This window comes from Rhincodon typus, chromosome 36 (genome assembly GCF_021869965.1).
Source record: "Rhincodon typus isolate 14 chromosome 36, sRhiTyp1.1, whole genome shotgun sequence".
Taxonomy (NCBI): domain Eukaryota; kingdom Metazoa; phylum Chordata; class Chondrichthyes; order Orectolobiformes; family Rhincodontidae; genus Rhincodon; species Rhincodon typus.
Genome location: NC_063367.1, coordinates 15,818,011 through 15,829,778, shown reverse-complemented (window position 1 = coordinate 15,829,778; position 11,768 = coordinate 15,818,011). Strand labels below are relative to the sequence as shown.

At 40.4% G+C, this 11,768-nt stretch overlaps 1 protein-coding gene across 1 annotated transcript; it reads left to right on the top strand.

Moving 5' to 3' along the window:
- Positions 1 to 581: 581 nt before the first annotated feature.
- LOC109933240 (cytochrome P450 1A1) lies at positions 582 to 11,620 on the top strand. Its single transcript, XM_048616999.1, has 7 exons — positions 582 to 691; positions 1,849 to 2,694; positions 3,140 to 3,266; positions 4,072 to 4,161; positions 4,285 to 4,408; positions 7,194 to 7,280; positions 10,908 to 11,620. The coding sequence occupies exons 2-7, from the start codon at positions 1,855 to 1,857 to the stop codon at positions 11,203 to 11,205; spliced, it is 1,566 nt and encodes a 521-aa protein (XP_048472956.1). The 5' UTR covers positions 582 to 691; positions 1,849 to 1,854; the 3' UTR covers positions 11,206 to 11,620.
- Positions 11,621 to 11,768: the final 148 nt, after the last annotated feature.

Below are 11,768 nucleotides of genomic sequence, written 5' to 3'. Positions count from 1 at the left end.
GCATCAGAGGAGCAGGAAGGCTGACATTTCGGGCCTAGACCCTTTCTCAGAAATTTCTGAAGAAGGGTCTAGGCCCGAAACGTCAGCCTTCCTGCTCCTCTGATGCTGCTTGGCCTGCTGTGTTCATCCAGCTCTACACCTTGTTATCTCAGATTCTCCAGCATCTGCAGTTCCTACTATCTCTGAAGCTATTTAAAGGCTGGTGGTCTTACCGGTAGTGACGGGACTGCTCACCTTAAGACCTGAAACAACGAAACTAAAATGACTAAAGCGAGAGGCAAGGGTTAAGGCTTCCTTGTTGCCTTTGGAACTCAATCTGCCTTGGAATCTAGTTAGAGAGAAGTTCTGGCAGTGGCGGTACACTCAAGGAGATTCCACCCCTCCCCCCGGTCTTGCCAGAAAGAACAAGCTTGGTATTGGTCTGAGTTCTTCCAATCTAGCGCCGCATCCTATTAATTTTTTTTCTCTCTCGGCGCAAATTGCGAAATTTGTTTAGGGCTGGCACAGAAGGAGCCTGGTCACACTCGTGCATGTGACCCGCAGCCAATCAGGCGCACAGAAGATGCCTATAAAAAAAGGCACGCATTAACTGTGCCTTACACGGTGCCAGCGATTTTAATGTTGGCCGTTAGCTACAGCTTGCAAATTGTCCAGTTCAGCGTGGAAATTGTGTACCTTGACGAGGGAGCAGGTAGGCACGGGCAGATTGCCCAAACAAATGTCTACTTTCTGTGCTTTTGATCCTCCCCCTCCTCTCTTTGCCTGCCCTGAATGCAGTCTGTACTTGTGTTTTCCTGCATTGAGAGTGTGTGAATGTGGGTATATGTGTATATCTTGGGGGTATTGTTGTTAAAGATGCGGCAGGACGCGCTGCCCAGCCTGTCCTGTTGCACAGAAATCAGAACTGAATGCTTTTACACTCTGCTTTTCATGTTAGGTGCAGTTTTACCTCCGCTTCTGTCAGAACGAGAAAAAACTACAGCAACGACAACAGAAGAGCTGCAGCAGATCTGGCAGCATCTGCAGCAAGAAATCAGAGTTAACGTTTCGGATCCAGTGACCTGCTTTCACAGATTCTGTAAAATGTAGCATTTTTTTAGAGTTAACATTGTTCCCGTCCATCTCCTGTTATTCATTTTTTTAAATGCATCTCTCTTTTCCAGGATAATATACGCGATATAACTGGTTCCCTGATGGATCACTTTCAGAACATTGTCTTGACAGGTCACTGTCAGGACATTATCCTAACTTGGAAACAAATCGCTCTTTCCTCAGGAGGGGTCACTCGACCCGAAACATTAATTCTGATTTCTCTCCACAGATGCTGCCAGGCCTGCTGAGCTTTTCCAGCAATTCCTGTTTTTATAGCATACGCAATTCTTTCTGTTTTTAAACAAAAAAACATGCAGCAAATTTGCTAGGAAAAATAAAACAATCCAAAAAAGATCATTGAAGTGATAGCTGTGCTATTTTCAGAGCAGTCTTATTCAGCAAATGGTCAGCGCTTAGGCAGTAAGCTACAAGGAATGTGTGTGCGTGTGTGTCTGTATGTGTGTCTCTATGTGTGTGTGTGTGTGTGTCTGTATGTGTTTCCCTGTATGTATATGTGCGTGTGTCTGTATGTGCATGTGTCTGTTTGTGTTTCTCTGTGTGTATATGTGTGTGTCTCCGTATGTGCCTCTGTATGTGTTTCTCTTTATGTGTATGTGCGTGTGTCTGTATATGTTTCTCTGCATGTGTATATGCATGTGTTTGTGTCTCTGTAATGTGTGTGTGTGTCCGTACGTGTTTGCGTGTCTCTGTGTGTGTATGTCTCGGTGGTTTTTGAAGCTGATTGCTCTCCCACAGGTAAACATGATCAGGAGCCTTAGTGCTGGACTGCTGGCCTTCTCGGTCACCGAGGTGTTTATTAGCCTCGCCGTCTTCTCGCTCATCTTCCTGGTGGTCCGCAGGCACCGGACCCGAGTCCCCGAGGGGCTGAAGAAGCCTCCGGGTCCGCCCAGCCTGCCCCTGATCGGCCGGAGCCTGCAGTTGGGACCGGATCCCCACCTGAGCCTGACCGCCCTGAGCCAACAGTACGGAGACATATTCCAGGTGCAGGTAGGGAGCCGGCCAGTGCTGGTACTGAGCGGGCTGGACACTCTCAAACAGGCGCTCATCAGGCAGGGCGATGATTTCGCCGGGAGGCCGGATCTCTACAGCTTTAAATTCATCAACGACGGCAAGAGCCTGACCTTCAGCTCCGATTACTCCGAAGTGTGGAGGCTGCGTCGGAAGCTGGCACAGAACGCGCTGCGCACCTTCGCCACGGACGAGTGTAAGAACAGCACTCACTCGTGCTTGCTGGAGGAACATGTGAGCGGCGAGGCGCAGCGCCTGGTCACTATTTTCACCGAACTCACCCGGAGCTGCGGCACCTTCGACCCGGTCCGCTACCTCCTGGTGTCGGTGGCCAATGTCATCTGCGCCCTGTGCTTCGGTAAGCGGTACAACCACGACGACCAGGAGTTCCTCGACATCATCAACTTGAACGACGAGTTCGGTAAGACCGCGGCGTCCGGGAACCCGGCCGATTTCATCCCTATCCTGCGCTTCCTGCCCGCCTACTCCATGAGGAAATTCATCGATATCAATATCAGATTCATGAAGTTCGTCAAGAAGATTGTCACGGAGCACTACCACACCTTTGACAAGGTGAGAACCCATCTTTGGGTTTTCCTTTAATATGTAGCCTCTTTTTTTTCCAGTTAGCATTGTCCCCACACCTTTGACAAGGTGAGAACCCATCTTTGGGTTTTCCTGTAAAATGTAGCCTCTCTTTTTCCAGTTAGCATAGTCCCCACACCTTTGACAAGGTGAGAACTGACCTTTGGGTTTTCCTTTAATACGTAGCCTCTTTTTTTTCCAGTTAGCATTGTCCCCACACCTTTGACAAGGTGAGAACCCATCTTTGGGTTTTCCTGCAAAATGTAGCCTCTTTTTTTTCCAGTTAGCATTGTCCCCACACCTTTGACAAGGTGAGAACCCATCTTTGAGATTTTCCTGTAAAATTTAGCTTTTTTTTTTGCAGTTAGATTTGTTCCCGCCCGCCTCTGGTAATTAATCTTTATTTTGCGCATCTCTTTTTTTTTTCCCCCAGGATAATATACGCGATATAACCGATTCCCTGATCGATCACTGTCAGGAAAAGAAAGTGGACGAGAATGCCAACATTCAGATATCTGATGAAAAGATTGTCGGCATCGTGAATGATCTATTTGGAGCTGGTAAGTCTGGCACTTCTGACTCGTGCGTTGTTTTAATTGCCAAAACTTCCAACTGTGATGCTACTGGAAGGTCTTGGATCCGTTTTCTTTTGCAGTGGATTTTTTTTAAAAATGGATCATTTATTGTCACTTGTTTTAAATATTGATTTTATTGATTGATTTGATTCATCATTGTCACATGTAAATACAATGAAAAGTTATTTTTTTGTATGTAATACAGGCAGATAATATCATACAAAGACACAAAGATCATAGGGTGATTGTATAGAGTAAGGAAGACAATATAAAATACAGTGAAAAGTTTGTTCAGTTGCCATGCATAGGTGCCATTCTCATTAACTTAAAATAAAAAAAGGAAGATAACTTAAAGAGAATCCAAGTGCCTTCTAACCAACAACTCTGAATTCCTGTGCAAATTGGCAGCTTAATTCATGTACTTTTAAAGCCCTGAATTGACCTGCTCAAGCCGCATACCCAATTACAGAATTGTTAAGGTGGAGAAAAGAGGCCATCTCGCCCTGTATGCACCGACATTATCATGACTTGGAAACAAAAACGTCCCTTCCTCCAGCGTGGCGGGGACAAAATCCTGGAACACCCCCACCCCCACTGCCCTTAACTGCAGTCTGGGTCTACCTTAAACCAAATGGAGTGCAACCGTTCAAGAAGGCAGCTCACCTTCTTTCTCAAGGGCAGTTGGAGATGCTGGTCCAGCCAGTGTGCTCACATACCCAGAAAGAGTAAAGCAGGAGTACTGAGAAGGCTTTTCAACAATGTTATTGATGAGTCTTTGTTCTTTTTGAAGGTTTTGACACCATAACGACAGCACTCTCCTGGACTATTATGTACCTGATTAAATATCCTGACATTCAACAGAAAGTGCATGAGGAAATAAGTGAGTTTACCTTCAGAGGAGGAGCAAAAAAAAGATTATTCTTATACCTGGGCTGGCATTTTCAACTTGACTTCAGTCACTGACCAGACTGACTTCTGTTTGTATTTTCTTTGTCCTTTTCAGACAACAACATTGGCAGAGATCGAAGCCCAAAGATATCAGACAAGTTACTATTGCCTTATACAGAAGCTTTCATATTGGAGACCTTCCGCCACTCGTCCTTCCTTCCGTTCACCATTCCTCACTGGTAAGGCAGTTCAGGCACACAATCGTCCAGCTCCAAAAAAAGGCATTCAGCCCATCTTGCCTATGCAATCTCTTTTAAAGGACTATCCAATTCATCTCAACCCTAACTTTTTTTCTCATAGCTTTGTAATTACTTTGTAAGATTGTGAGATTTAGGAACAGGAGTAGTTGACTTGGCCCCTTTAGCTTGCTCCACTATTTAATAAAATCATGCCTGATCAGATTGTGGCTACTTTCCTGCCAGTTCCCTATTACCCTTGACGCCTTTGCCAATTAAACATCTGTTAAATACAATCTTGAACATATTCAAAGACTCAACCTCCACTGCTCTCTATGGAAGACATCCTCTGAGAAAAAAATCTCTCCTGTTTCTATCTTAAATTTTAGATTCTATATTTGAAACGGTGCTCCCTAGTTCTATGTGCACCCTCGCCCAGGAGCAAATCCTCCCAGCATCTTCCTGTCAAGTACACTCAAGCATCTTAGATGTTTCAATAAGATCACCTCTCATTGTTCTCAATCTGAGTAAATACAGATTCTTGCACATCCTTTCCTCATAAGACAAAGCCCTTAATCCCAGGAATCAGCTGAGTGAATCTTCTCTGAACTGCTTCCAATGTACATATATCCCTCCTTAAATAACCAAAACTGTACTCCAGATTTGGTCTCCCCAATTCTATGTGCAGCTATGGTAAGACTTATCCACTTTTATACTCCATTCCCCTTGCAATACTGACCACCATTCCATTTGCCATACCAGTTAATTACTGTATCCACATGCTAACTTATTGTGATTCATGTACAAGGACACTCATTTCCCTCTGTATTGAAGCATTCTGCAGTCTCTCTCTACTTATAAAGATTTTCAATATCCCCACCAAAGTGGATAAGCTCACACCTTCCCATGTTGTTTCCATCTCCCAATTTCTTTGCCCACTCACTCAACCTATCACTGTAGACCTTTGTAAACTTCTCAAACTTTGCTTTCTTATTTTTGTCATGAACAAATTTGGCTACAGCACATATTGTTCCATTGTCCATGTTATTAATATCAATTGTAAATAGTTGAGGCTCCAGCATTGTTTTCTGTGGCCTTCCAATTTGCCAAACTGAAAAGACCCATTTGTCTTGACTCTGTTTCCTGTTAGTTAGCCAATCCTCTTTCCATGCTAATATTACAATTCCAACACCATGCACTTTTGTCTTTCTGCCATGTGGTGCTTTTGTCTTTTTGGAATGCTTTTTGGACATTGAAATACACTCCTTCTATTGATTCTCCCTTATCCATCCCACTCGTTACACCCACCAAGAACTCTAATAAGTTTGTCAAACGTTATTTTCCTATCCCAAAATTTTGTAGACTGCATTATGACTTCCAAAGTATCCTTCTGCTATCTGCTTGGATTCTAGCATTTTCCCAGTGACAGATGTTAGACCACTTAGCATATTTTTTATGTTTTTTGCTTTTTTACATTAGAAACCCTTATCCAGTTCCTTTCTTTGAAGTTACAATTGAATATGTTTTCCAACACTTTTTATTAATGCGGTGTACTCCAAATGATAACAAATTGATGGCAACAGATTTCTTCAAAAACATACTAAAGATCCAATTCAGATGGTTGAATCTGCTAGGAATCTAGAAGAGACTCAAGCACAGAATCATCATGCTTTATCCACCACGGTTCAAAGTTTTTTTTTAAAGCAAGTCAAAACTCTCTCTTTGGAACTCCACCTCACCACTTGAGTCTTTGGACTTCCTTGACAGAATATGCTGAGACACCATCTGCTTTTCATTTTAAGAAAAGATGCAGAGTTCTGACTGGTGTCTTGACCAATTTATCCTTTAACCCAACAACACCATAACAGGTGACCTCATCATTTATTTCTTTGTGGCACGTTGCGTGCATATTTCCTTTAAACTGCCTATCTAGCTGTCTCTTTCTTTTGAGAGGTTCCCTACTTAATGTTTCACTTTTCAGAACGATGACCTGCAAAATACTATTACTGCAGATTCGTCACTTCTTTGCAGCCTTTCATTTTAGGCACAGCATGGCAAATTGTTTCTTAGTCAGGAGACACCAGCTTCACAATTCTTAACAATGTAAAGCATATATTTGGAAAGCAAAATATTGCAGATGCTGCAAGTCTGAAACATACATCGGAAATCCTGGAAAAACTCAACAAATCTGGCAACACCTTGGAGAGAAAAAACAATTAATGTTTTGAGTCCAATATAACTTTTCTTCAGAATCTCTGAATGCTCAGCTTCTCCATTTTCTGTGTTTGTTTCCAATGTTTGGACTCCTTTTCTATATCATAGGGGTCCTGGAGCTGCACTGAGGTGGTTTCCAATGACTTAGCAAACCACTTCCCAGAAACCCAAGTTGAGGGTGTAATCTTTGACCTGGAAACTAACGTATTTTAACCTTTATTTAGAACATCAGGGTTGCAGCATTTGTTCCTTGGTTTTTTTTAAAATAAGATCCCTGCTTCTAAACTTCCTGATGAATTTTTGTCCAACACTCTCTCTCATTACTTATTGGTTATGTGAAGAGTGAGCACATTAATTCAAAGGATCTCCTCATGGCACTACTTCTTGGTCTGGTCAAAATTTCTGAGTCCTGGATGTGTAGGCTTTGGGAATGTATCAGTCCAACTGTTTTCCTCTCTGCCATCCAACTTCCCTGGAGACTTTACATGCCGTACTCACCGATAAGCTTGAGGTCTATAATGATGTAGGATGTTAAGTGAATACACGGTTCTAAAATCATTATTTTATATTTCAGCACAACCAGAGACACTGCGTTGAATGGATATTTTATTCCTAAAAATACATGTGTTTTTGTAAACCAGTGGCAAGTGAATCATGACTCGTAAGTATGATTTTCTTAGTCTTGAAGTTGGGGGATTTGAATTGGTTGTTACAACAAACTCCATGGTGAGACTAGAAAAATGATTGGAAGTCTGAACTACAGAACAACTACTGTTGTTTCAACATCGGGTAAACTTTCTGATTCCAATTTGGATTTGCATTTCTTTCCTGACTGCCTATTTCACTTCAGCTAGTATTTGCTGCCACCAAAAGTTGACCTGTAAAATTCAGCATAGAAGAGATTTTCAGCCCTAAACATAAGCGCACTCATATGAGGTTGCATCGATCTTCATTAATGCATTACACCTTCCAATCATCAAAGATACCTACGGCCCTCATCAAGGCCCCTGTAAAGGTCGCTTCGGCCTTGATATAAACAGGGTAGCAGATAAGGGATATGTGAAACAAGCAGTGTGATGTGGAAGATAAGTTCTAATTAAAATTCCTGCAGCAGTTGAACAGTTAGTTTGAAAGGCTTTTGTTCTTTTGTTCATGTTGGTGGACGGTGGAAACATAAGCTTGTGTCAATAAATTTTACCCATTAAATGGTCAAATAGAGAAAAACAATCCTACCTTTAACAATAGGGCTAGTTCTGGTGATTTAAACATGGGATCAGTTGTTGAAGTACCAATGACAATTATACCATAGCTATATGTATAGGATAATTGTACTGCTTTTGTGCTGTTGTATTGGTATTCCTGCAACGTGGGAATAAAATTATGGTTTCTGTTTGCAGTAAATGCTACTGAAAAGATTCCAAGAATCTCTTAATGTAATGACACAGTTTCAATGTTGCAACACATGCATATGTGGTTGAATGTAGCAGACAGCATGTGTAGTTTGGTAGTGACTTTAACTGCTTCAATTAGATCAATTATTGTTTACTCATTCTAATTTTCATTGCTTGTCTTTGAGGCTTCAATCAATGTTGCAGTTACCAGTGGACTATAATATGTAATCTTTAGACTGTAGTTATATTGCTGATTGTTGGTCATGCAGTAACTGATAGATGTGCTCTGAACATCTCAAGTTTATGGTGCCTTTCGCACGAATCAGCTCTGTGCTCCTGATATAGAAAAAAAGATAATAAACTGCCTAGCTGACAAAAGCCATGGTGAATTCAGCTTTTTGGAGTGATTTGGAAAACTTTTACTTTAATATCCCGACTAACTGAATCCCAGACAAAAGAACCAAAAGAACTGTGGATGCTAGAAATCAGAAACAAAACCAGAAATTGCTGGAAAATCTCAGCAGGTCTGGCAGCATCTGTGGAAAGAAAGCAAAGTTAACGTTTCAGGTCCCATGACCCAGAACTGAAGAAGAACTGAGATTTTCCACCAATTTCTGCTTTTATAATTGACTCCCAGATTGTGTTGCTACATTTAGTTCTCGTACCTACCCAGAACTATTTGACCTGAACTTAAGAGTAAACAGCAGTGTGGAGTAATTGTATCCAGAGATGACCACCCCTTTTCTTTGTTGTTAATCAAGGTATTCTTTTCCTAATTTGTTTACGTAGGCTGCCTTGGCAGCTGTTTTTTAATCCCACACTTTGTGGTTCAATATTGCATCAAAGTTCTGGGAACGTAATCATCGGCAGTGTGAAAGTACTTCCTACAGGATTGGCACAAGTTCAGCAGTGTTTCAGTGCAGCTACATACATACTAATTTACATTAATGGAATGTGCGCAAATCATGTAAGGTACGCAGTAAACCTGCAGCATTAGAAACTAGTTACCTTATTACAAAGATAATAAAGCATACCTTCCTACACGCCCTCCTTCGTGCTGGGCTTTGATGTTTGACTGTTGATTAGAAGTTGATTAAACTGAGTTTGGAAACAAATGTTGATCTTTCTAACATGGGGAAACAGCACAGAATTATAAGGCTAAAAAGGAATGAATAATGGCCTCAGGAAGTTCCTTATTTCTTTGTTATTACAACTACGTAATTATGACAACTTGAGAATGAAAAGATTTTTTTTCACAATACTGTAAATTGTACATTTACTGCAGTCCTTGTGGTCCTTCTTTGAATCGGTCTTGGAGCAAATTTAGTGCTATTTTAAAAATCCCTGAAACACAAGCTAATGATACATCTTTTGTCTCATCCAGTGCATCTACATTTTTATTCATTCATGGGATCAGGGTCACTAGTAAGGTCAGCATTTGGTGTCCATCCTCAATTAACTTTGAGCAGAGGGTGGTGAGCTGTCACCTTGAACTACTCTAGTCCATATGGTATGTGTGCATTCATGGTGCTAGTATGGAAGGAGTTCCAGAATTTTGATTTCGTGTCAGTGAAAGACTGATGATATAGTTTCAACTCAGGATGGTGTGTGACCTGAAAGGAAACTTGTAGGTCATGCTGATCCAGATGCCTGTCACCTTTATTTTTCTTGGTTGTATAAGTTGCAGGTTTAGGAACTGTTGTTGAACTTGTCATTGTTCCCAAATGAATCTTGTCGTATACCAACTTCTTCCAGTTTACTGCTGATATGTAAATCATTTTTTTCACTGCTTTATTCATTTGTGTAAGAACATCCATGAGTGTAAAAGAAATCTAAGCAAGATGTTAACTCCTATCTTGTTCAGCAATGTCACATGAATGGTAAAATTTGCCAACCTCTACTCTGACCAGAACCTGTTAGCAGAGCTCCATTTCCAGAGGCAGTGTTGGTGGAGATTCCACTCCTCTCTACCATTCTTTAACATCATACATGCATTAGATTCAGTGGTGATATCCTATTGCTCACTAGCTTAATTTATTATCTCAAAATGAGATTTGAAAGAATACTTGGAGAGACAGTAACATTACAAATAAGGCAAGATGTGTTAGGAAGTGAAAAGAAAGAAACAGACAATGGAAGAATTAATGAAAATAATTTAGCTATTGGTGATAGCAATATTGACGTCCAAATACCCTTCCTTCCATTGACATTAATAGAATCCTGGCATAGTGTACAGTGGGCAGCTACTTCAATATTACCTGCTTAATACCATAGCCCAAGGTTAAAATTATTCTTGGTGACTGCTGAGTGAATTTCAGACATTAGCCTGTTCTTTATTTTTGCAGCTATATCAGGCTTTAATGCAAATTGTTATTTTGTTTTAGTTTTTTCAATTGAAACAACATGATGAAATTTACTTTCCCAATGCTGTAAATAATAAATATATCGTAATTCCTATGTTCCTTTCTGAAACAGTCTTAGAGCAAATTTTGTACACTATTATTTGAATGACCCACAATATGAGTTTATAAAACCGGGTAATGGCAGGGTTGGTTGAGTGAGAATTGAGATTTTCTTCAAACAATCATGCAAAAGGGCTAGATACCAAGTGAAAGAAATGTTCACTAAATAAAACCAAAATAAAACGGAAATGCATAATAAATTTGACTGTCTGAAAGAAAATGGCAGATCATAATTTGGACAAAGGCTGTTTGAAGATCTCCATTTCTTCCAGCTCACATAGAGCTAGATCGGTTTGAATTTTTAAAAAATTTTGATGTTTGATTTCTAGCAAACATTTGAAATTTTTAGCTCTGAAATAAATGAACAAACTCTCTTACACCATTTTCTCTTGAGTTGAGAGAAAATTACATTCACGTCTGACTTGTGTATTTCAGGACACTCTGGAAAGACCCATTTGCATTCTGCCCACAACGGTTCTTAAATCCTAATGGAAAAAGCATCAACAAAGCAGAAAGTGAAAAGTTGCTGCTGTTTGGCTTGGGAAAAAGGAGATGTATTGGAGAGCCCATTGGTCGCATAGAAGTCTTCTTGTTTCTCACTGCTCTTGTCCAACAGCTGCGATTTGAGAAAAAGCCAGGTCAGGACATTGATATGACCCCGCAGTATGGACTGACCATGAAGCACAAGAGATGTGAAGTGCAAGTGGTGCACCGTTTCCCTGCTACCGAATGAGCTGACAGTGTCTTAATTCTGCAGAAGCTTAAAAAAAAGTGAACTCTATATTTTTGTACATTACAAATACATACCAATGGTATGAGGCAATAGTTATGCCTTAAACTGTACGTTTTATTATAATTAATGTGTTATGCTGTTGTGCCGCTGATGCCTTGTATTTAAAATACCAATGAAGAATTATCTTACTGTATAAGCAGAGCCAAAGAGTGAAGAAAATGAAGTTTGATAAGTTGTATTCAAATGTAACTCATTTAACAACGTATTTTAAAGTATAAAGTATTTCACTATTTTAGACCGCTATTAGACTGCTTTCTTTATACTGTATAAAGGGACATTAATAATTTTTATATTGATGAAATGTCAGATCAAACAGAATAATTTGTTGCAAACAAATAAAAGAATGTGAATTTCTTGAGCGTCTTACTATATCTTAAACACATTGTGAAATAGTTTAAAACCAACAGATTATATTGAAGATAACAAGGTGTAGAGCTGGATGAACACAGCAGGCCTAGCAGCATCAGAGGAGCAGGAAGGCTGACGTTTCGGGCCTAGACCCT